Raw genomic sequence first — 24,104 nt, forward strand, 5'->3', positions numbered from 1 at the left:
AGTCCACTAAACTTTAGGAATAACTTTGACCCAAGGGGAATTTAAATTGTCGAGGGCTTTGTCATTGGCGGATTCGAACCACTGCCTGGTTTAGAACAATGACAGACAGTGATTGACCGCTAACCCATCAAGAGAGGTCAAAGTCACTATCTATCGTTCCCTCTATGGCAAGCAGCAGTTCGAGTCCCCGTCAGTGACGAAGCACTCGGCAATTTAAATTCCATCTTGGGTGTAAGTCAACTCCCGAGGTTTAGTGCATTGCATATTAAACGATATTTGTGGCATAATGTTTTTGAATATTAAAAAACTAACGTAAGTATGCATGTATGTATGTATGTGTACATATACAAATACATACGTACGTGAATAGGATCCTGTCGCAGTTAAAATGAAAAATTCGCTGTCACCTGAATGTTACTTCTCATTGAAAAACTGTCAACTCGTGGATGTTAACTATCGCTTCTCTCTCTCTCTCCTTCTCTCTCCTCTCACTCTTCTCATCCTCTCTCTCTCTCTCTCTCTCTCGTCTCTCTCTCTCTCAACTTCTCCTCTCTTCTCTTCTCTCTCTCTCTCCTCCTCGGCCAATTCTCCTGCTCTCTCTCATCTCTCTCCTATAATAATAATAATAATAATAATAATAAATAATAATAATAATAATAATAATAATAATAATAATAATAATAATGTTTAGTATAACACATCACCAAGGACAAGTACTTGAAATGACTGTTCATTTCTTTTCTAAGAATTTCTCTTGAATAAACACAAAGCCTCATTAACGTTCACTTGAATCAATCATCTTTTTTATGCTTTATTTTCAACTCCTTAATCCCCTGTACTTTATTTAAGTTTATAATGCAGTTACACAGTTAAGGTCACAGAAGTATGAGTGTGTAAGATTCACAAACTTATCTCTTCGATATCCAACATGTCGTTTTCATGGTTATCAATGTTTTCTTATATTTGATTTTGTCGAGTGAAAATATTTAATCTCCCTCGAGAAAGTTGGAATCCAAAGAGATATCAAAGGTACGTTATCAAACGGATGCAATGCCTAGTGTTTGTTAGTCACTGCATCCGTTCGGTGAATCAAAAGCAGGGAAAAATAGGACAAGTCTTCGAAATGGCCTGAGTGAATAAATTAGCAAAGGCAATTAGCTGCCACCCACACCTATTTCGGGAAGTGTTCATTAATCACTAGACTTGGCAGTTTTCTTTTTATTAGAGCCTTCAATCATTATTTTTTTGTTTTTAAGAGTCCGTTGTTAAGCAACTATATTCAAGCGAGCGCGGTAACTCTCTGGGGGGGCAAAACTAGCCTTCCTGAGGTTTATAAATACATTCAATGGTAAGGCTATTACAGCTGATTTCCAAGCACCCTCGAGGTTTGCTGGCACCTTCTTGATTTACCATGAAAGAAAGAACATTAAAGTAAAACAATATGAAAAATAAAAGATTAATATCAATTACTATTTTACTTTTGACTTTGACGATACTACGCTTTTGCACTTGACTTTGGTGTTTACGACATCCTTAGGGTAATATAAAGCGTAAGATTTAAATATATTCTAACTTTTCGTTGGTATGTACTCAACTCTCGTCAAGAAACTTCTTTTAACCTACCTTGCTTCTTCCATGAGTAGTGAGTTTGCTTAAGTAGTTAAATCAGCTGTTTCGGTAATGATGCAATCTTCAACCACTGTTTTTCAAGAGGGAGTTTCCGTTCACGGACCCCCTCATCTAGTGTTTTGAGTCCAGGGCAACTAAAACTCCATTCAAGTTCCTCAGAGCACTGCCACCCTGGGTGACAACGCCTCTTGTCTGTTGCAATTTAGAATTTCTTTGGCAGAGCAGCGCTGTTGTTTCCCCTCACCTGTGCGAGCAACAGTATCGTCTGCTATGTAACATTCATGATCAAAGGAAGTAAACTAGGGATTTCTGTTTATGTTGAAGTTTCATATAATTGTAAATAAATTTAGAGACTAGCTATTATTTAAGCACTATAAAATTATTATATAAGGATTTTATGTCGAAATAAACATACTAAACATATTTCATTTTGTCAACGAATTTTTGTTTATATTCTGACGAAAGAAGGATCAAGTTGGCGGGTCGGGCGAAGCAAGTCATCCCTAGGCGAAAGTCTTGTTCTTTGTGAGGTAGGTATACAGTATTTGTATGTTACATTTATAATTTTTGTTCAGTAGAACAAAAGCCAAAGGCTGATGTACTTTATAATTAAATGCTTGCAAATTTGTTCAGCGTAGATTATCATGAGCAGTAGGTAGCTAACCTTAAGCTGGACAGTCATTGCAAGGCCGAACCTGAGCCATCATTGTTCTCGCCAAGTTCTAATGTACTGGCGTAGGTAACAGATCATAAAACTAACCCTATGCTTGATTATTTATCGCGTTTCGTTTCTTATTTTGCCTTTTAGCTAGCTACCTAGTAATAGCAAATTTCTAAGTTTAGGTAATTGCTTACTGGCAAACCGTTGGGCAGTCCTCTAGCGTAGGGTAGGGAGACTGGTAGTCATTTGTAAATTCGCCAGCAAACGAAAAATTCCATAGAATCAAAATTGCTACTCTACATGCTCTAAACCACCCAGTGCTTGATATTGTGTTACTTGGGGTCCAGGGGGAGACAAATCCACCTCTCCCACCCAGCCATGTCAAGGCACGGCATCCTAGATAGTGTAATTAATCCCCAGGGGCTCGTACTAAACACAGTGAAGTACATTTGATGCCCCAATTCCTGGTGGCTTTCGTATTTGCGGGGACAAAAGATGTGGAATGCCAAGGCTAGGTAGTAGAAATACTGGGGTAGCTACCTACTAGGGTAAATGACTGAGCGGCGACATAGTAGCTGCCACCCACCTCTCTCAGAACGTGGCCGCTTCCCGAAAAAGTGCTTGAATTATGCCGTTATTTTGTATTTTAGGAGAAAGCTCTTACTTTGAGAGGAGTGTAGAGGTCTCAGTGTGCTGCGTGGATGGGCCACAACTCTTGATGACTGGTGCTCATGACAGCGAGTCCAAGTACTTTTTCAGGAAGGTGGCCGCGTTCCGGGATCAGTGGCCACTATGTTGCTGCACGGTTGTTTACCCCAAGTCAGGTTAGGAAGGTAAGTTCTGTTTAGGTAAGGGCACAATACTCTAGGAAAGATTAGGTTAAGCTTGCTTTGGTTAGTGTTTCCAATATTCATTGTCACTTGGGGAGGGTCTAGGGAGTGGAGAGGCCTCCCAGACCAGATCAGGGCTTGGTGTCATTAAGTCAGATTAGGTAGGTAAGATCTGGTTAGGTTAGAATACAGCATTCTAGGAAAGGTTAAATTTGGCTTGTTTTCACAGTCGGGGTACTCATACCTATTTTCCTACACTACATCTTTTTCCTGTTTTTTTTTATTTAGTTTTTTTATTTTCCGACTACATTTTTTTTTTTTTGACGAAACAAACTCCTTCTTGTATCTCATTAGTATATGAGGGACCATAGTGGCAAACCTGGGTTGTTAGGCTGGAAGAATTGAAAAACTAGGTAGAGTAGGCTAGCATAAAACAGTGATGTCCCATATGCTTAATCTAAATAAACCTACTTTACATGGATACATCTCAATGTTCCTTACCCTAGCCTAAGGTTCCACATCCTACCTGGCTAAAAGCCTCCCAGGACTCATTTAGCCTTTGTTAAAAAGTGTAGCAGTGCTACTTATTGATTTTTATGTTTATTTTTTAAGAATTCTGACATTCATTGCCATTGAAAATTAGTTGTACATATAGTACTGACCCCACCTAGCTATGTCCAACAAATAGGATATGGGGGACCAAAGTGTGAAGGTGGGATTTAGGTGGGGGACAACACAAAATACTCTAAGCTAACCTCTTCTAGAGCACCAGGTCCTTACTTGGTTTGGTAGCAGGATGGCTACATCTAATGGAAATACTAAAAGATAGCACTCCTTCGATCTCAGATGAAGGAACAGTGCACAGAGGATTTAAGGAGAACAATTCTACTGACACAAGAATTAGGAATATTAATAAATCTTCAGAAGTCCCAGCTGGTTCCATCTCAAGAGATTGTGTATTTGGGGATGACTCTGAACTCTCGTCTTTTTTGGGCCTTTCCATCCCCCAAAAGAGTGGAGTCATGCTTACGAAGAATAGAGAAATTTCTTGCTCTCCAGACTTGCTCGACCAACAAGTGGATGAGCCTGCTTGGAACTATGGCATCGTTAGAGCAATTTGTCTCGCTGGGGAGACTCCATATGAGAGTTTTAAAGTTCTGTCTCAGAGCTAGCTGGTACAGGAAGAGTCATCCCAGTTCGTTTGTTTTCCCAGTAACGCAGAATATCGAGAGACATCTGCTATGGAGGTGGCCAGGAGAAAGGTTATAGGAAGGAAAGTCTCTACATTCTCAGAACCCCAACCTGAGCTTTTATGCCGACGTGTTCGACTTAGGCTAGGGCGCTCTCCTGGAAAACAAGGAATGTCATAAATATGAAGGAGTTAAGAGCGATTCACTTATGACTGAATGCTTGCATCAGAAGGGTACAACTAAATCACAGCACTATTCTCAGACAACACCACGGCCCTGTCATGCATCAGCAAAAAAGGGGAAATGCATTCCTTTTCACTGTACTTCTGTGGGCCAAACAGGATTGGACAATGCTAGCAACAAGATTTGTAGAAGGAAGACTTAATGTCTTAGCAGATCAGCTGAGCAGGCACAATCAGGTGGCCCCCATGGAATGGACACTGGATTTGATAGTCTGTGAACCCCTATAAAAGTTGTGGGGAAAACCATCAATAGACCTCTGCAACACAGGAATTATCGCCTTCCCACCTTCTTCTCTCCAGTATGAGTTCCTCTAGCATATGTGACAGACGCAATACTACAGGATTGGTCAGACAAGTTCCTATGTGACTTCCCTCTCTTTTGGAGGATAAGGGAAGTTGTGAACAAATTTCTAACACACAAAAATATATATATATCTTCCTGCAGCAGCTCTCTTACGTTCTTTATAATGCTTTGGGGTAGAACAGTCCATGTATCCCGCCTCCTGTCAATGTGGAAACTGCTATGTAATTAGTAGTACTTAGTAAGTTACTTATATAAAAATGACATTTTTATGATAAAATTAAATTTTATAGTATATACTTAACAAGTAATTATAGAATGGGAGCCCTCCCTCCTCCCCTCACATGGATATTAGGGCATAAAAAAATTTAAACATCTGGCTCGGTTGTTCCTCGTCTTCCTGAAAGTGGCTGGTACTACTAACCTACACCCAAAACAAAAGAATCGTTACTGTGAATTTCAAATTTTAACTGCCGATACATACTTGGTAGTACAGTATATGTAAAATTTAATTTTTGATCATAAAAATGTCATTTTATTCAGGGTCTTGCCAAGCGATTACTATTCAGCCGTAGGATCCCTACTGTGGCAGACCAAAATTCAAACCTTTGCGGTGGCACCGCCATTGCTAGTGCAGGTAACCAGTTACCTGTCACTACTGGTAAACAGGTATGATGACGTCACACCCTTCAATTCAATTTCTGCTGGCTCCCAGGTAACATCGGTAGCTCTGTGGACCTTCTTCATCATCTTTTGGATGGTTGTTTGGCTTTCCTGGGTATTTTTTTTTCTTGAATATGTCTGATTCAAGTGCATCTGGAGTTAGGTTTTGCACAGATGGTTGCAAAAGTAGATTAGTAAAGGCAGTATATGATCCTCACTAGATGTATTAAATGCAGGGGTCAAGAGTGTTCAAGGGAATTAAGGTGTCCTGTGGTTGCTTATGTTCATGGTGCTCCTGATCTGTGTTGACTAGCTCTTGGTGTCTAAAATTAGTTTGCTTGGTGTAGAAGTTGATTGGAGGTTGGAGATCAATCATGGAATGTCCAAATAGCAACAAGCTTCTGTAATAATATACTCAGGCAATCAAAATGGGATAGTGCTTCAACTAGAGAATTTTTTCAATTGAATTTAATTTTGTTCATGAAGCTTACCTGGCAGATATATATATAGCTGTATTTTCTGACGTCCGACAGAATTTCAAAACTCGCGGCACACGCAGTGGGCGGCCAGGTGGTAGTACCCATTCCCGCCGCTGGGAGGCGGATATCAGGAACCATTCCCATTTTCTATTCATATTTTTTGTCGCCAGTGCTGTAAACAACTGTTTGCAGTACCTCCGCCTTTGGATTTTGGAACTTTGTAGTCACTTAAGTATTTGGATTGTCATTTGGTTTTGATTCTGGATTGGTGGCTAGGCATGCGCGATAGTGGACTGTTTTTTTATTTTGGATTGGCTTTTGATTGAACAAGATGTCTGGATCAAGTTCTGTGAGTTTCAGGGTGTATGTTATGAGTGATTGTAAGGTGAGGCTACCGAAATCCTCGGTAGATCCCCACTCTGTATGTACGAGGTGTAGGGGGCATGTTTGCTTAATGGATGATCGATGTAAGGAGTGCGAAAGTTTGACCGATGATGGATGGAAGATTTATGATGCCTATTTACGTAAATTGGATCGTGATAGGATCGGGAGGTCTTCTTTTAGGAGTGGTTCAAGCAGTAAAGGTAAGGGCAGTAATATTCCACCTACAATAACCCCTGTAGATTTTGTCTCTCCTAACCCTGTGATGTTGCCTTCGGGCCCTGAAATTGTGTCTGGAGAAGGTAATGCCCTCTCTTTGATTTTGGATTCTTTACGATCTCTAGAATCCAAAGTGCTTGCCTTGGAAACAGGCGCGGTGAAAATTAGTGATTGTGCCCCTAGTGTTGTGGAGGGGGCGTCAGATCGGCCCCATAATGCCTCTAGGTCTAGACCGCTGTCGGACTCCCAGGACTCAGGGAGTGGGCATGTCGAAAGCCGCAAGAGTGTTACTGGGGCTCCCCACCAATCTGGGTCCCTTCGGCAGGTCCTGTTGCAAATTCCCAGGCTGCCAAGGAGCATGCTCAGGCGCGCATCTTTAAGGACTGTTTTTCGTCCTCTGAGGCGCCCTCCCCGCGCAAGGGGTGGAGCTCTCGGAGGGACTCGCGTCCGTTGAAAAGGACCTTTAGAGAGGAGGACGCTTCACGTCCATTCTCTCCTCTTTCTTTGCGGTCGTCTCCTGAGTCGTATGACGCTTTTCCACCGCAGAAGAAGTAGAGGACGTCATCGGAGGATGACGCTGTGGAGCGGCCCAGTCGCTCTAAGGAGAGGCAGGTAGCTGTCCCTGTGAGAAGGAAGAAGGCGTCCCCTCGCCCCTCGTCTTCTCGCAGGTTCAGCCCTTCACCTGTTCAGGAATCTTCTCCTACGAGGAATATTCTCGTGTCCCTTCAAGGCCAGTTGGCTTCTTTGATGGCGAAGAAAGAAGTGGAGCCTAAATGTAGGAAAGATACCAGGCTGCCTGTCAAGAGATCGAAGCAGTCCCCTTCTCCCTCTCCTCGTTCGTCTCTTTCTCCTGTTTTGTCACCGCCTGCTTTTAGATCGGTGCCCCATCGCTCGCATAGTACGAGTAACAAGACGCTTAAGCGAGATGTTGGTTTCTCCTCAAGACGCTCTGCTCAGGGCGCTCGGCAGGACGCTTATGAGGACGCTCGGCAGGACGCTTCTGTTGACGCTCGGAGAGACGCTTTTGTAAGCGCTCTGAAGGACGCTTCTTTGGAAGTTCGCAAGGACGCTTCTGTAGAAGCTCGTCAGGACGCTTTGCGGGAAGCTCGGCGTCTTATTGCTACTCAAGACGCTTCTCAGGACGCTCGATGCTTTCAGGACGCTTGTCAAGATTCGCGCCACAAAGCTCGACAAGAGGTCCGTCTGGATGAGGAGGCTTCTTCGTCTAAACGTCAGAGGTCCCTTTTGAAAATTAGACTTGTAGGTCTTATGCCCCCTCCTTCTGTGCATTCGCCAGTTGCTCCCAGGGGGGAGGGAGAATTGAGTAGTCCTACGGATTCTGTAGAGGAAGATCAGCCGTCTTCTTCTTCAGTATCGGACTACAAGGTTTTGGTTCGTCTTTTACGCTCGTCGTTTGGAGACAAGTTCCAACCTTCTGCTCCTCGATCTCCTCCTTCTCAATTTTCCTCATCAAAGTCCAGTAAGGCTCCTGAGTTTGTGGAAATGAAGACTTCCCTTTCCACTAAGAGGGCGTTCAAGAAGTTACAGGACTGGATGGAACACAGGAAAGATCAGGGCAAGTCTACTTTTGCCCTGCCTCCCTCGAGACTCAGTGAAAAAGGGGGAGTTTGGTACGAGACCAGAGAGGAGGTGGGTTTGAGAATCCCTTCATCGGCACAAGGCGATTTTGCCATTCTTGTAGATGCTCAGAGGAGGTCTCTACTTTCTTCAGTGAAGATATCTTGGACCCCAACGGAGATGGATCATCATCTTGAAGGACTTTTGAGGACTCTGGAAGTCTTTAACTTTTTGGACTGGTGCTTGGGAGTCCTAGATGTTCAATCTAGGAGTCCGGACTCTATCAGTCTGGGGGAGCTGTCCAGTGTACGTATTAGCATGCATGGACAAGGCCGTCAGAGATGGTTCGGAGGAGTTGGCGTCGCACTTCGGTACGGGCCTGTTGAAGAAGAGAGCTCTTTTCTGTAATTTTACAGCAAAGTCGGTTTCTCCTTCTCAGAGGGCAGAGTTGCTTTTTGCCCCTCTTTCGAACCATCTTTTCCCCCAGACCTTGGTTAAGGACCTTGCAATCAGTCTGCAAGAGAAGGCTACACAGGACCTCCTAGCCCAGTCCGCCAGACGTCCCGCAGTCCCTTTGACGTCTTCTTCTGGACGTCTTCTTCAGCTTCCTAGGAAGCTGAAGCCCTTTCATGGGGCACCTCCCTCGAGATCCACTCCTCGGGGGAGAGTCCTTTCCAGAGGCAGAGCTCCTTTCAAGCCGAGAGGAAAGAAGTGAGGACTTTGTCCTTCAGACACCAGTCAGAGCCAGACTGAAGTACTTTGCAGGAGCGTGGAGAGAGAGGGGTACGGACATCTGGTCCCTCAAGATCTTAGAACAGGGGTACAAGATTCCCTTTATGGTACCTCCTCCTCTGTGCACAACTCCCAGGGATCTTTCTCCTTCGTACCAGCGGGAGAAACAACTGATCTTATTCGACCTTCTAGACTAAATGGTCAAAAAGAGAGCGGTGGAACAGGTCTTAGACCTGGGGTCACCAGGATTTTACAACAGACATTTCCTGGTACCAAAGCAGTCGACGGGATGGCGTCCAGTCCTGGATGTGAGCAGGCTGAACCTTTTCATAGAAAAGAAAAAATTCAAGATGGAAACGCCTTGAGACCGGGCGACTGGATGGTGTCCTTAGACCTGCAGGACGCATACTTTCACGTTCCTATCCACCCTCTCTCAAGAAAGTACCTGCGATTTGTGCTAAAAGGCAAAGTATGGCAATTCAGAGCTCTTTGTTTTGGATTAAGCTCGGCCCCGATGGTGTTCACTATTCTGATGAAGAATGTAGCGAGATGGTTACATTCTTCAGGAATAAGGATCTCTCTTTATCTCGACGACTGGCTCATCAGAGCGTCTTCAGAAGAGAGTCTGAAGGACCTTTCAGTTAACGTTAGCCTTGGCGAAGTCCCTGGGACTTCTGGTCAACCTCAAAAAGTCACATCTGACCCCAACACAGTCCATCGTGTATCTGGGGATTCAGATGGATTCAGTGGCTTTTCGAGTGTTTCTGTCCCAGGAACGACAGCAGCAAGGCTTAGAGAAAGTTTCAGGACTTTCCCTGGGGAGACTGCACCTCAGACCTCTCCAATTTTTCCTAGTAGAGGAATGGAAGGTCAAGCAGGATCTAGAAGCGACCTTGAAGATCTCCAAGTCTGTAAAGAGCCATTTAAGATGGTGGCTCGATCCAAACAAGTTTCTAGAGGGTTTGTCCCTAAAACTTCAGAGCCCTGACCTAGTGTTGTTTTCCGACGCATCCACTTCGGGCTGGGGAGCAACACTAGGAGGGGAAGAAGTGTCAGGCTATCGAAAAGTTGGCCAGAGCGAGAGGTTTTTCTAAATCAGTGTTAAAAGTGATCGCCAACGCAAGGAGGCCGTCATCGCGTGCAGTATACCAGTCGAAGTGGGCTTCCTTCAGGGGTTGGTGTAGAAGGGAGGGAATTTCCTCTACCACGACCTCTGTGAGCAAGATAGCCGACTTCCTTCTGTACCTAAGGAATGTTCAGAGGTTAGCAGTCCCAACTATTAAGGGATATAGAAGCATGTTGTCAGCAGTCTTTCGACACAGAGGCCTGGATCTTGCTGACAACAGGGATCTTCAAGATCTCTTAAGATCGTTTGAAGCCACAAAGATAGTTCAGGGTAGGCTTCCTTCCTGGAACTTAGATGTTGTTTTAAGACATCTGATGTCAAGTCTGTTCGAGCCTCTCCACGCAGCATCTCTTAAAAACTTGACTAGAAAGGCTTTTCCTAACTGCTCTGGTGACGGCGAAGAGAATTAGCGAAATTCAGGCCATCAGTGAACATGTGGGCTTCAAAGGAGATAATGCTGTCTGCTCTTTGAGTCCCACGTTCTTGGCCAAGAACGAGAACCCGTCCAACCCTTGGCCCAAGAGCTTTGAAATCAAGGGAATGACGGACTTAGTTGGTCGAGAACCAGAGAGAGTCCTGTGCCCTGTTAGGGCTCTAAAATTTTATTTACAAAAAACGAAGGAAGTAAGAGGTCCTTCGGGTAATTTATGGTGCTCAGTGAAGAGACTAGATTTACCTTTATCGAAAAATGCGCTGGCTCTTTTCCTAAGGGACATTATTAAAGAGGCTCATTCATCTTGCAAGAAGACTGATTTGAGCCTCCTGCGAGTGAACGCTCATGAAGTTAGAGCTGTTGCAACCTTGCTAGCCTTCCAAAAGAATATGGCACTCAAGGACATTCTTGATGCCACCTTTTGGAGGAGCAACTCAGTATTTGGCTCACATTATTTAAGAGATGTGAGGACGACGTACGAGAACTGCTGTTCTCTAGGGCCATACATTTCTGCAGACACAGTTTTGGGGGCTGGAAGTAGCTCTTTTCCTATCCTCTAGATAATGGTTAGGTATAGTTTTTATTTTGCGTTTTTTGGTTGTTGGGTAGATCCTCAGAGGAGGTCTTCCAATCGTTTAGTTTAACTTAAAGTTGAATTTGCTTAGTTGGTCAGGTGGTGGTTTTTTGCTTCATTGCCCTCATATGTATGGTCATAAGGTCTGGTCAAATTGTGGTCACGCCCCCGTTGACAGATCATCTAGAGCGCACCAGCATTACAGGTCCCTACCCTCGCTGGCAACCTAGTAAAGCAGAGGCAGGCTTGGGTGACAGTAATCACGAAGTCAGCTATGCTAACAGGTAAGGAACCAAGATGTCTATCATCTACATAGATTTGTTTCCTAAAATCCTATTCTGTCTCTTCCCACCCTCCAAAGGTGGGATTCAGCTATATATATATCTGACAGGTAAGTTTCATGAACAAAATGATATTGTTATAATACAATTAAGTTTGTTTATACTTACCTGGCAGATATATATAATTAAGTGCCCACCCACCTCCCCTCAGGAGACAGTGGCACTAAAAAATATGAATAGAAAATGGGAATGGTTCCTGATATCCGCCTCCCAGCGGCGGGAATGGGTACTACCACCTGGCCGCCCACTGCGTGTGCCGCGAGTTTTGAAATTCTGTCGGACGTCAGAGAATACGCTATATATATAAGCTGCCGGTAAAGTATGAACAAACTTAATTGTATTATAATAATATCATTTTTGACATGCCCTGACACTTTATAGTGTAATTTGTCCACTATCCTACCCCACATAACCTGCAGACTGTTCCTTGCAATGCATAGCACTGCTGTCTGCTAGTATAGGGACAGGGGAGCCTCTGTGTGTGGATGATGACCGGGATCACAATATTTTTTAATGTGTCTGTAAAGGGAGGTAGTTATAAAGTGATGGCTTTGTTTAAGAATAAAATCAGCTTTGTTTTTAGAAAATGTTTCTACCCATTGAATCCCTCCAAACTATGGCTGGTTCAGAGTCACATAGAAGAAACATTTTGCATCATTAGGGTGCCCAGGGACTTTGATGCATACTTTCAGATAGGTGAGAAAGATGTGTTTAGAGATGATGCTATTGCAGAAAGGTTACCATAAAGAACTTTAGTGGATTTGTATATGAAAAGTCAGGTCTTGATCAAGAACTTTAGGGATTTGTATTTAGGTCTTGATCAGCCTCATCAGTCATTCTGGCCATAATCATTGGTTTCATTTTGTTCCTTAGCTTGTTTAAAATTGGGTTCTGCATGGGGTATGTATATTGTACTAAGTCATATAGAGTATGTTTAGATAATTTTATTTTTTCATAACTCACAAACTATATATTATTACACAGGAGTGCCCATTTCCTTACCCTGAATTAGTATTGTGTGTAGGTGGGACAAGTAAATAATGTTTCCTTACAGTGTACTCATTACCTTTACAGGTTACATTGCATATTTGCAGTTACTCATGTAGCTAACCCCTAGTTAGTTTTGATTTTTAACTTTTTAAAGCTGCTTTCTTTCTCGGTTAGTATTGGAAGTAGGGGTGTGAAACTTTCGGCTAGAATCATGGCTTCACTTAAGAGTTCATATATCAGTGAATGCATGTACAATATTGAACTCTTAATCTTTGCCCTTTGTCTTAATGTAAGTAATGGTGAGGTGTGATCATAAAGTATCAAGACTGTTGCTATAAAAAAGAAAACTGCAATACATATTTTTGCATTTAATTTCCTTTAAAGTATAGTCCCCTTCAGAAGCTACACACTTTATTCAGTGCTGTATCCATTGATGGAAGCATTCCTAGAACCTTGGTTTTCTGGGATAAATCATCTGCTGACTTGTTGCATTCACTTGGATCTCCTTGAATTCCTGAAATCTTCTTCCTTTCAAGTGGGATTTGATTTCTGGAATGAGGGAAAAAGTCACAATGGGTGAGATACGCGGAGTACAGTGGCTGTCGGACCTGGGGTATGTTGTGCTTGGCCAAAAACTGCTATACATGCTGCACTGAATGGAGAGGTGCTTTGTCATGGTGCAATTGCATCTCACTAGATGCATGCAATTCTGGCCTTTTCTGACACAGTAGTACTTCCTATTTACTGTCTGACTAGGTGGAGCATACTCATTATGAACAATTCCCTTGTAGTTAAAGAAAAGGATGTTTTCTTAGTTCTGCTGGTTGTGGGTCTCCCAGAACATTTATCACTATCAACATTTTGTTGGGCATCTTGAAAACATCTGAACCACTTGTACACTCGTGCGGCTCATATACTCCTCTCCATGTACTTTTTGCAACTTTGTGTAGGTCTGTGAGTGGATATTGCCAAACTTTTGGCAAAATTTGATGTAGATTCTCTCCTCAACTTTCTCCATCATAGTCAATGTGACGACCACACACTACATGTTCCTTCAAAGCACTGCTGTAAAGAGCGGAAGTGACTAGGACGCTAACAAAAAAATTAGTGTGCATGCACAGTTGGGGGTCAAGTGGTCTTATTCTTCGTATTTTAGCTCCTTTACTACAACAACATCCCAATACATACTTATGATCACCGTATAGTGGTTAATAACTATAATTAGTACAGCATGTAAGCACTCTACTAAACATAGACCATTATGGATGCTGATAAAATGAATTGTTTCTCCTATAAATAGATAACTTTGATCTTTGAATTTTCAGATAAAATGGATTCAGCAGAGGTTGAATTTTTAGCAGAGAAATTGCCGATCACCATTGTGCCCAATTTTTCACAAGACAAACTTTACCTGATATCTGGAGATGTTGGTCCTTTTAAATCCAGGTTAGTGGTTACTGGTATTATTTAAAATTTTTTGAGTGGAGTAAAGTTCACTGTGGTTGTATATATGTATCATGTGCACTTGACACATCTTTCTAATCGGACGCTGTAGTAAACCTTGAAATGGTATTTCATCTGACATTTTGAGAGCTCTGAATTTGAGATTACTAGGAAAGTAAGACATGGAAATAAAATTGATTTCCCATAAAAAATTTTATGTTTTGTTCATGAGACTTACTTGGCAGAATATATATATAGCTGTATTCTCCGAAGTCCGACAGAATTTTCAAAACTCGCGGCACACGCAGTGGGCGGCCAGGTGGTAGTACCCACTTCCCGCCGCTGGGAGGTCGGAATATCAGGAACCATTCCCATTTTTTCTATTCATATTTTTTTCTGTCGCCGGTCGGTAAAACACCTGTTTACAGACCTCCGCCCAGATTTTTGGATTTAAACTCGTTATAAGTATCTGGATTGTTTTTTTGGTTTTTGACTCCTGGATTGTTGTTGGATTGGCATACGCGATAGTGGACTGTTTTTGGATTTTGGATTGGCTTTTATATGAACGTGATGTCGGGATCAGGTTCAGTGAGCTTCAGAGTGTGTGTGAGGAGTGATTGCAAGGTGAGGCTACCGAAAGCATCGGTAGACCCCCACACAGTATGTATGGGGTGTAGGGGTCATGTCTGTTTGCTGGTTGATCGTTGCATTGAATGCAAAAGTTTTGACTGAGGATGAATGGAAGGTGTATGAATCCTATCGGCGTAAGTTTGAGCGCGATAGGATCAGGAGGTCTTCCTCTAAAAGCGGTTCTACGAAAGGTAAGGGAAGTAACATTTCTCCTATATTAACACCAGTAGAATTTGCTTCACCTAATCCTGTGTTGTTGCCTGAGGGCCCTAGTTCTGTGTCTGGAGAAGGTAATGCCCTTTCTCTGATTCTAAAGTCATTGCGCACTCTAGAGTCCAAAGTGTTGGCCCTTGAAAACGGCTCGATTAAAGTGTGTGATCGTGCCCCTAGTGTTGTGGAGGTGGCGTCAGATCGGCCCCATAATGCCTCTAGGTCTAGACCTCTGTCGGACTCCCAGACCTCAGGGAGTGGGCATGTCGAAAGCCGCAAGAGGGTTACGGGGGCTCCCCACCGATCTGGCGTCCCTTCGGCAGGACCTGTTGCTACTTCCCAGGCTGCCAAGGAGCGTGCTCAGGCTCGCATCCGAAAGGACTGTTTTTCCGTCCTCCGAGGCGCCCTCCCCAGCGCAAAGGGGTGGAGCTCTCGGAGTGACTCGCGTCCGTTAAAGCAAAAGGACGGTTGAAAAGGAACTTTTCCTAGGGAGGGCGGACGCTTTGCGTCCCCTCTCTCCCCTCTCCGCTCTCGTTGCGGTCTTCGCCTGCGTCGTATGAAACCGCGTTTTCCTCCACAGAAGAGAGGTAGGACGTCGTCCGAGGACGACGCTGAGAAGCGCTTCTCTCCGCGCCTCCGGAGAGGCAGGTTTTGCTGTTCCTGTGATGAAGGAAAGGGAGGCTTCCCCCCGTCCCTCGTCTCTCGCAAGCGCAGCCCTTCACCTCCTCTCGGTTCTTCACCTACGAAGAGTATTCTTGCGTCGCTTCAAGACCAATTGTCGACCTTAATGGCTCGGAAGACTCGCCCAGCAGCAGTTGAGCCTAAGCGAAGGAAGGACGCTAGACTGCCTGTCAAGAGGACGAGGCAGTCTCCTTCTCTGTCTCCTCCTCGTTCGTCGCTCCGTGGGGGGGTCTCCGCCATCACGTCGGGTACGCTTTTGAAGGGACGCTCGACAAGAGGACGCCTTGGAGTGGACGCGTTTGAGGACGCTCGCAGGACGCTGTTGAAGACGCTCGTCAGGTTGCTTTGTTTGACGCTTTGCCTATGGAGAAGGCTTTTGAGAGCGCTCAGAAGGACGCTTTTGAAAGCGAAAAGCTGGAACGCTTGAGCGCCAAACGTAAGGACGCTCCTCGAGAGAGACTTGGAGTTTCCTCTCTTGACGCGCAGCGAGGTCAGGACGCTCTTTTCGTGGTTCGAGCTCTAAAAGATCGACGGAAGGTCGGTCGCCTTGAAGAGGCGGATGTTAGTCTTCCTCGAAAGCCTTTGTTGAAGGCTAGACCCGTGGGGCGCACGCCCTCTCCAGAGGTTCGATCTCCTTTGCCTCTTCGGGAGGAAGAGAACATAGTAGTCCGGCTGGACTCAGTAGACGAAGATCAGCCGTCAGTTTCGTCGGTTTCCGACTACAAGGTGCTGGTACGACTTTTTACGTTCCTTGTTTGGGGAGAAGTTCAGCCTGCAGCTCCTAAGTCTCCGCCCTCTCAGTTTTTCGTCTTCGAAGTCGGGCAAGGTTTCGGAAGTAGTGGAGATGAAGACTTCCTTGTCCACTAGAGAGCATTCAAGAAATTGCAGGACTGGATGGAACGTCGGAAGGATCAGGCAAGTCGACTTTCGCCCTGCCTCCCTCTAGACTTAGTGGGAGAGGCGGCATTTGTATGAGGACCAAATCGGAAGTAGGAATTAAGATCCCGTCTTCTTCCCAAGGGGACTTTGCTAGTCTGGTAGACGCCCAGAAAACCCGATCCCATTTTGTCGTCCGCGAAGATTTCTTGGACACCAACGGAGATCGACCATCACATGAAAGGTCTGTTAAAGACTCTGGAAGTCTTTAACTTCCTAGACTGGTGCCTAGGAGTCCTGGATCTTCAATCTAGGAGTCCTGATTCTTTGAGTCTGGGGGAGCTGTCCAATGTGTTGTCATGCATGGACAAGGCCGTCAGGGATGGTTTCGGAAGAGTTAGTGTCCTCATTTCGGCACTGCTTTTCCTCAAGGAAAGAGCGCTCTTATGCAATTTCACAGCGAAGTCTGTTTTCTCTGCATCGCAGAAAGCAGAGCTTCTCTTTGCACCTCTTTCGAGCCATCTCTTCCCCCAGGCTATGGTAAGGGACCTGGCAGTGAGCCTACAAGAGAAGGCTACCCAGGATCTCTTGGCCCAGTCTTCTAGACGTCCTGCAGTCCCGATCACGTCGCGTCTGGACGACCTCCTAGGAAGGTTAAACCCTTTCGTAGCGCTCCCTCCCTCGAGAGCTGCTCCTCGAGGGAGAGGACTTGCAAGAGGAAGAGGTTCCTTCAAACCTAAATCTCCTTAAATTGAGACGAAAGTCCTTCAGATGCCTGTCGGAGCCAGGCTAAAGTTGCTTTGCTGGGGGCGTGGAGAGAGAGAGATACAGATGCGTGGTCCCTCAAGATAGTAGAACAGGGGTGGGGGTACAAGAATCCCCCTTTGTAGACCCTCCTCCTCTTTCAACGACTCCCAGAGATCTTTCCCCGTCTTATCATCAAGGGAGAAACAGCAGGTTCTTTTAGATCTTTTAGATCAAATGATCAAGAAAAGAGCGGTGGAGCAGGTCTTAGACCTGGGGTCACCAGGATACTACAACAGACTTTTCCTGGTACAAAACAGTCGTCGGGGTGGCGTCCAGTCTTGGACGTAAGCAGCCTGAATCTTTTCGTAGAAAGAAAAAATTCAAGATGGAAACACCTCAGTCGGTTCTAGGAGCCCTAAGACCGGGCGACTGGATGGTGTCCTTGGACCTACAGGACGCATACTTTCACGTGCCTATCCACCCTCTTTCAAGAAAGTTTCTGAGGTTTATGCTAAGGGACAAAGTTTGGCAATTCCGAGCCCTTTGTTTCGGTTTAAGCACGGCTCCGATGGTATTTACCATGCTCATGAAGAACGTAGCGAGATGGTTACATTCTGCAGGAATAAGAATGTCCCTGTATCTCGACGATTGGCTTATCAGAGCATCGTCAGAAGAAAGGTGTCTGAAGGACCCTTCACTTCACGTTGGCCTTGGCGAAGTCCCTGGGACTTCTAGTCAACCTCGAAAAGTCGCATCTGACCCCACACAGTCCATCGTGTAATCTGGGGATTCAGATGGATTCAGTGGCTTTTTCGAGCGTTTTCCGTCCCAGGAACGACAGCTGCAAGGCTTAGAGAAAGTCTCGGCATTCCTGGGGAAGGAAGCTTGCTCGGCGAGGGAATGGATGAGTCTGCTGGGAACCATTTCCTCGCTGGAAAAGTTTGTTTCCCTGGGAAGACTACACCTCAGACCTCTCCAGTTTTTCTTAGCAGACGAATGGAGAGTCAGAGAGGATCTGGATGCGACCCTTTTCATCACCAAATCGGTGAAGAACCATCTAAGATGGTGGTTAGATCCTCGGAAGTTTCGAGAGGGGTTTGTCCCTAAAGCTTCTGAGCCCAGACCTAGTGTTGTTTTCCGACGCTTCGGTGTCGGGATGGGGAGCAACACTAGGAGGGGAGGAAGTGTCAGGCACCTGGAGGGGGAACATGGTGTCCTGGCACATCAATGTAAAGGAACTAGCGGCGGTTTTTTTCTGGCGCTACAGTTCTTCCAACAAAAGGTTGCAGAGAAAGTAGTCCAAGTCAACTCGGACACAACACAAGCCCCTGGCGTAACCTAAAGAGCAGGGAGGTACACACTCACGTCCTCTGTTTTATTTAGCGAGGGAGATTCTGCTGTGGGCAGATGCGAGACGGATAAGGATCCTGACGAGGTTTATCGCAGGATCCAGAACGTCAGAGCAGACCTTCTCAGCCGACAAGATCAGATCCTGCCGACGGAATGGACGTTGCACCAGGACGTCTGTCGAGAGCTCTGGAGACTGTGGGGGTGTCCGTCAGTCGACCTATTTGCGACTTCGAGAAAAACAAAGAGGTTGCCTCTTTATTGCTCTCCTGTGCTGGATCCGGGAGCAGTCGCGATAGACGCTCTGCTCTGGGACTGGACGAACCTGGACTTATATGCCTTCCCGCCATTCAAGATCATGGGGGAAGTAGTAAGGAAGTTCCGCGGCATCGGAGGGGACGAGGTTGACCCTGATCCGCCCCGATGTGGCCCGCGAAAGAATGGTTCACAGAGTAATGTCATTCATCATAGACTTTCCGAGGACATTGCCCTGGAGGAAAGATCTACTCAGACAGCCCCACTTCGCAAGATATCACCGGAAACCTCTCCGCTCTGGGTCTGACTGCGTTCAGACTATCGAAAACTGGCCAGAGCAAGAGGTTTTTCTAAAGCAGCTGCAAAGGCGATCGCCAACGCTAGGAGAACGTCCTCGAGAGCGTTTACCATCGAAGTGGGCTTCCTTCAGGGCATGGTGTAGAAAGGAGGGAATTTCCTCTTCCTCTACCTCTGTGAGCCAGATAGCCGATTTCCTGCTATTTTTAAGAAATGTGCAGAAGCTGGCGGTCCCGAACCATCAAGGGATATAAGAGCATGCTGTCGGCAGTCTTCCGACACAGAGGACTAGACCTGTCTGATAACAGGGATCTTCACGATCTCCTGAGATCCTTTGAGACATCCAAGATACCTCAGGCGAGGCCTCCTTCTTGGAACCTGGATTTAGTCCTTAGACTGTTAATGTCGAGTCCCTTTCGAACCGCTACATAGAAGCGTCTCTTAGGAACTTGACTAAGAAGGCTCTTTTCCTAACTGCTCTGGCGACGGCGAAGAGAGTTTACGAAATTCAAGCCATTTGTAAGAGAGTGGGCTTCAAGGGGACAATGCTGTCTGCTCTTTGAGTCCCACTTTCTTAGCAAAGAATGAAAACCCTTCGAACCCATTGGCCAAAAAAAAGGGGGGGGGGAGCTTCGAAATCAAAGGGTATACAAGTCTTGTGGGCCAAGAACCTGAGAGAGTCCTGTGCCCTGTCAGGGCTCTAAAGTTTTATGTCCACAAGACTAAAGAAGTACGAGGTCCCTCAGATAATCTCTGGTGTTCGGTTAAACGACCCGATATACCGTTATCCAAGAACGCTCTGGCGTTCTTTCTGAGGGACGTCATTAAAGAGGCTCATTCGTCTTACACACAGATCGATTTGAGCCTCTTGCGAGTGAAAGCTCACGAGGTCAGAGCTGTTGCAACCTCGCTTGCCTTCCAAAGGAACATGTCGATCAAGGACATCCTTGACGCCACTTTTTGGAGGAGCAATTCAGTATTCGCCTCACACTACTTGAGAGATGTGAGAACGATATACGAGGACTGTTGTTCTCTTGGGCCATACGTTTCTGCAGACACAGTCTTGGGGGCTGAAGGTAGCTCTCTCCCTATCCCTTAGTTAGGTTTAGGTTAGTTTTAGTGATGTGTTTTTTGGTTGTGGTGAGGCTTTGGTGAAGACCTCCCATCTTTTAGCTTAGTGTTCAGGGGGTCTTTGTTAGTTGGTCAGGTGGTGGTCAGTTGCTTCGTTGCCCTCATTTGTATGGCTCTATGCTCTTGTCACATTGAGGTCACGTCCCCGTTGACAGAGCATTCAGAGCGCACCAGCACTACAGGTCTCCACCTGGCTGGCAACTCTGATTAAGCACAAGCAGGCTGTAGTGACAGTAACTCACCAGAAGTCTACTTTGCTAACAGGTAGGAACCAAGGTGTATATCATCGACTTAAGTTAAGTTTCCTACAAATCCTATTCTGTCCTCTCTTACCATCCGAAGGTGGGATTCAGCTATATATATATCTGCCAAGTAAGTCTCATGAACAAAATGTTATTGTTTATAATACAATTAAGTTTGTTTCATACTTACCTGGCAGATATATATAATTAAGTGCCCACCCACCTCCCCTCAGGAGACAGGGGCACTGATAAAATATGAATAGAAAATGGGAATGGTTCCTGATATCCGCCTCCCAGCGGCGGGAATGGGTACTACCACCTGGCCGCCCACTGCGTGTGCCGCGAGTTTTTTTGAAATTCTGTCGGACTTCGGAGAATACAGCTATAGTATATATCTGCCAGGTAAGTATGAACAAAAACAAATTAATTGTATTATAACAATAACATTTTGTTCATGAAACTTACCTGACAATATATATATAGCTGTATTCTCCGAAGTCCGACCACAGAATTTTCAAAACTCGCGGCACACGCAGGTGGGCGGCCAGGTTGGTAGTACCCATTCCCGCCGCTGGGGGGAGGGGGCGGATATCAGGAACCATTCCCATTTTCTATTCATATTTTTTTCTGTCGCCGGTCGGTAAACACCTGTTTACAGACCTCCGCCCAGGATTTTTGGATTTAACTCGTTATAAGTATCTGGATTGACTTTTGGTTTTGACTCTGGATTGTTGGATTGGCATACGCGATGGTGGACTGTTTTTGGATTTTGGATTGGCTTTTCTATGAACGTGATGTCGGGATCAAGTTCAGTGAGCTTCAGAGTGTGTGAGAAGTGATTGCAAGGTGAGGCTGACCGAAATCATCGGTAGACCCCCACACAGTATGTATGGGGTGTAGGGGGCATGTTTGTTGCTGGATGATCGTTGCATTGAATGCAAAAGTTTGACTGAGGATGAATGGAAGGTGTATGAATCCTATCGGCGTAAGTTGGAGCGCGATAGGATCAGGAGGTCTTCCTCCAAGAGCGGTTTCTTTACGAAAGGTAAGGAAGTAACATTTCTCCTATTTTAACACCAGTAGAAATTTGCTTCACCTAATCCTGTTGTTTGTTGTTGCCTGAGGGCCCTAGTTCTGTGTCTGGAGAAGGTAATGCCCTTTCTCTGATTCTAGAGTCGTTACGCACTCTAGAGTCCAAAGTGTTGGCCCTAGAAAACCGGCTCGAGGTAAAAGTGTGGGATCATGCCCCTAGTGTTGTGGAGGGGGCGTCAGATCGGCCCCATAATGCCTCTAGGTCTAGACCTCTGTCGGACTCCCAGAACTCAGGGAGTGGGCATGTCGAAAGCCGCAAGAGGGTTACGGGGCTCCCCACCGATCTGGCGTCCCTTCGGCAGGACCTGTTGCTACTTCCCAGGCTGCCAAGGAGCGTGCTCAGGCTCGCATCCTTAAGGACTGTTTTTTTTCGTCCTCTGAGGCGCCCTCCCCGCGCAAGGGGTGGGAGCGCATCGGAGAGACTCGCGTCCGTTGAAAATGGACTTTTTCCTAGGGAGGACGCGTTACGTCCCCTCTCTCCGCTATCGTTGCGGTCTTCGCCTGCGTCATATGACGCGTTTCCTCCACAGAAGAGAGGTAGGACGTCGTCGTAGGACGTCATCCGAGGACGACGCTGAGAAGCGCTTCTCTCGCGCCTCGGAGAGGCAGGTTGCTGTACCTGTGAGAAGGAAGGAGGCGTCCCCTCGCCCCTCGTCTTCTCGCAGGCGCAGCCCTTCACCTCCTCTCGTTTCTTCACCAACGAAGAGTATTCTTGTGTCTCTTCAAGACCAATTGTCGGCCTTAATGGCTCAGAAGACTCGCCCAGCAGCAGTTGAGCCTAAACGAAGGAAGGACGCTAGACTGCCTGTCAAGAGGACGAGGCATCTCCTTCTCCGTCTCCTCGTCGTCTCTGTCTCCACCCGCACGTCAGGACGCCTTTGAGGACGCTCGGCAGGACACCTTGGAGGACGCTTTTGAAGACGCTGCCGCAGGACGCTTTTGAAGACGCTCGTCGGGATGTTTTGCTTGACGCTTTACCTGTTGAGAAGGCTTTCGAGAGCGCCCAGAAGGACGCTTTGAAAAGCGAAAGCTGACGCTTGAGCGTAAAACGTAAGACGCTCCTCGAGAGCGACTAAAGTAGCCTCTCTTGACGCGCATCGACGCGGTCAGGACGCTCTTCGTGGTTCGAGCTCTAAGGATCGACAGAAGGTCGGTCGCTTTGAAGAGGCTGATATTAGTCATCCTCGAAAGCCTTTGTTGAAGGCTAGACCCGCTGGGCGCACGCCCTCTCCAGAGGTTCAATCTCCTTTGTCCTCTTCGGGAGGAAGGAGAGCTTAGTAGTCCTGGCCGGGGACTCAGTTGAGGAAGAACAGCCGTCAGTTTTTTTTTTGTTTCGTCGGTTTCCGACTACAAGGTGCTGGGTTTCGACTTTTACGTTCTTCTTTTGGTGAGAAGTTCCAGCCTGCAGCTCCCAAGTCTCCACCCTCTCAGTTTTCGTCATCGAAGTCGTGCAAGTTTCCGGAGGTGGTGGAGATGAAAACTTCCTTGTCCACTAAGAGAGCGTTACAAGAAGTTGCAGGATTGGATGGAACGTCGGAAGGATCAGGGCAAGTCGACTTTCGCCCTTCCGCCTTCAAGACTCAGTGGGAAAGGCGGCATTTGGTATGAGACCAAAGGTGAAGTAGGAGTTAAGATCCCGTCGTCTTCCCAAGGGGGACTTTGCTAGTCTGGTCGATGCACAGAAGAGATCTCTTTTATCGACCGCTAAGATTTCATGGACACCAACGGAGATTGACCATCACATGAAAGGTCTGTTAAGGACTCTGGAAGTCTTTAACTTTCTAGACTGGTGCCTAGGAGTCCTGGATCTTCAATCTAGGAGTCCTGATTCTTTGAGTCTTGGGGAGCTGTCCAATGTGTTATCTTGCATGGACAAGGCCGTCAGGGATGGTTTCGGAAGAGTTAGTGTCTCATTTCGGCACTGCTTTCCTCAAGAAGAGAGCGCTTTTCTGCAATTTTACAGCTAGGTCTTTTCTGCATCGCAGAAAGCGGAGCTTCTCTTTGCACCTCTTTCGAGCCATCTCTTCCCCCAGGCTATGGTAAAGGACCTGGCAGTGAGCCTACAAGAGAAGGCTACCCAAGACCTCTTGGCCCAGTCTTCAAGACGTCCCGCAGTCCCTACCACGTTGTCTTTTGGACGACCCCCTAGGAAGGTTACACCCTTTCGTGGCGCTCCTCCCTCGAGAGCTGCTCCTCGAGGGAGAGGGCTTGCAAGAGGAAGAGGTTCCTTCAAACCTAAATCCTCTAAGTGAGAAGAGAGTCCTTCAGATGCCGGTCGGAGCCAGGCTAAAGTTCTTTGCGGGGGCGTTGAGAGAGAGAGAGATACAGATGCGTGGTCCCTCAAGATAGTGGAACAGGGGTACAAGATCCCTTTGTGGACCCTCCTCCTCTATCTACGACTCCCAGAGATCTTTCCCCGTCGTATCAAGGGGAGAAACATCAGGTTCTTTTAGATCTTTTAGATCAAATGATCAAGAAAAGAGCGGTGGAGCAGGTCTTAGACCTGGGGTCACCAGGATATTACAACAGACTTTTCCTGGTACCAAAGCAGTCGTCGGGGTGGCGTCCAGTCTTGTGAACGTGAAGAGCCTGACTCTTTTCATAGAAAAGAAAAAATTCAAGATGGAAACACCTCAGTCGTTCTAGGAGCCTTAAGACCGGGCGACTGGATGGTGTCCTTGGACCTACAGGACGCATACTTTCACGTGCCTATCCCCCTCTTTCAAGAAAGTTTCTGATGGTTTATGCTAAGGGACAAAGTTTGGGCAATTCCGAGCCCTTTGT

General features: G+C 46.1%; 2 protein-coding genes across 2 annotated transcripts in view; one reads left to right on the forward strand and one right to left on the reverse strand.

The window, feature by feature from the left end:
- The window catches only part of LOC135205678 (prestin-like), a 274,518-nt gene extending 272,633 nt beyond the window's left edge, over nt 1-1,885 (reverse strand). The window contains exon 1 of the mRNA XM_064236587.1: nt 1,624-1,885. Coding sequence (XP_064092657.1) covers nt 1,624-1,637 — 14 coding nt within the window. The 5' untranslated portion in view covers nt 1,638-1,885. The remainder of the gene's footprint in view (nt 1-1,623) is intronic.
- LOC135203220 (DNA replication complex GINS protein PSF2-like) overlaps nt 1-24,104 on the forward strand; it is a 113,898-nt gene that overhangs the window by 10,254 nt on the left and 79,540 nt on the right. Inside the window, 2 exon segments of the mRNA XM_064232983.1 lie at nt 2,095-2,159; nt 13,695-13,815. Coding sequence (XP_064089053.1) covers nt 13,700-13,815 — 116 coding nt within the window. The 5' untranslated portion in view covers nt 2,095-2,159; nt 13,695-13,699.

This window comes from Macrobrachium nipponense, chromosome 24 (assembly GCF_015104395.2).
Source record: "Macrobrachium nipponense isolate FS-2020 chromosome 24, ASM1510439v2, whole genome shotgun sequence".
In the NCBI taxonomy this organism is placed as follows: Eukaryota; Metazoa; Arthropoda; class Malacostraca; order Decapoda; family Palaemonidae; genus Macrobrachium; species Macrobrachium nipponense.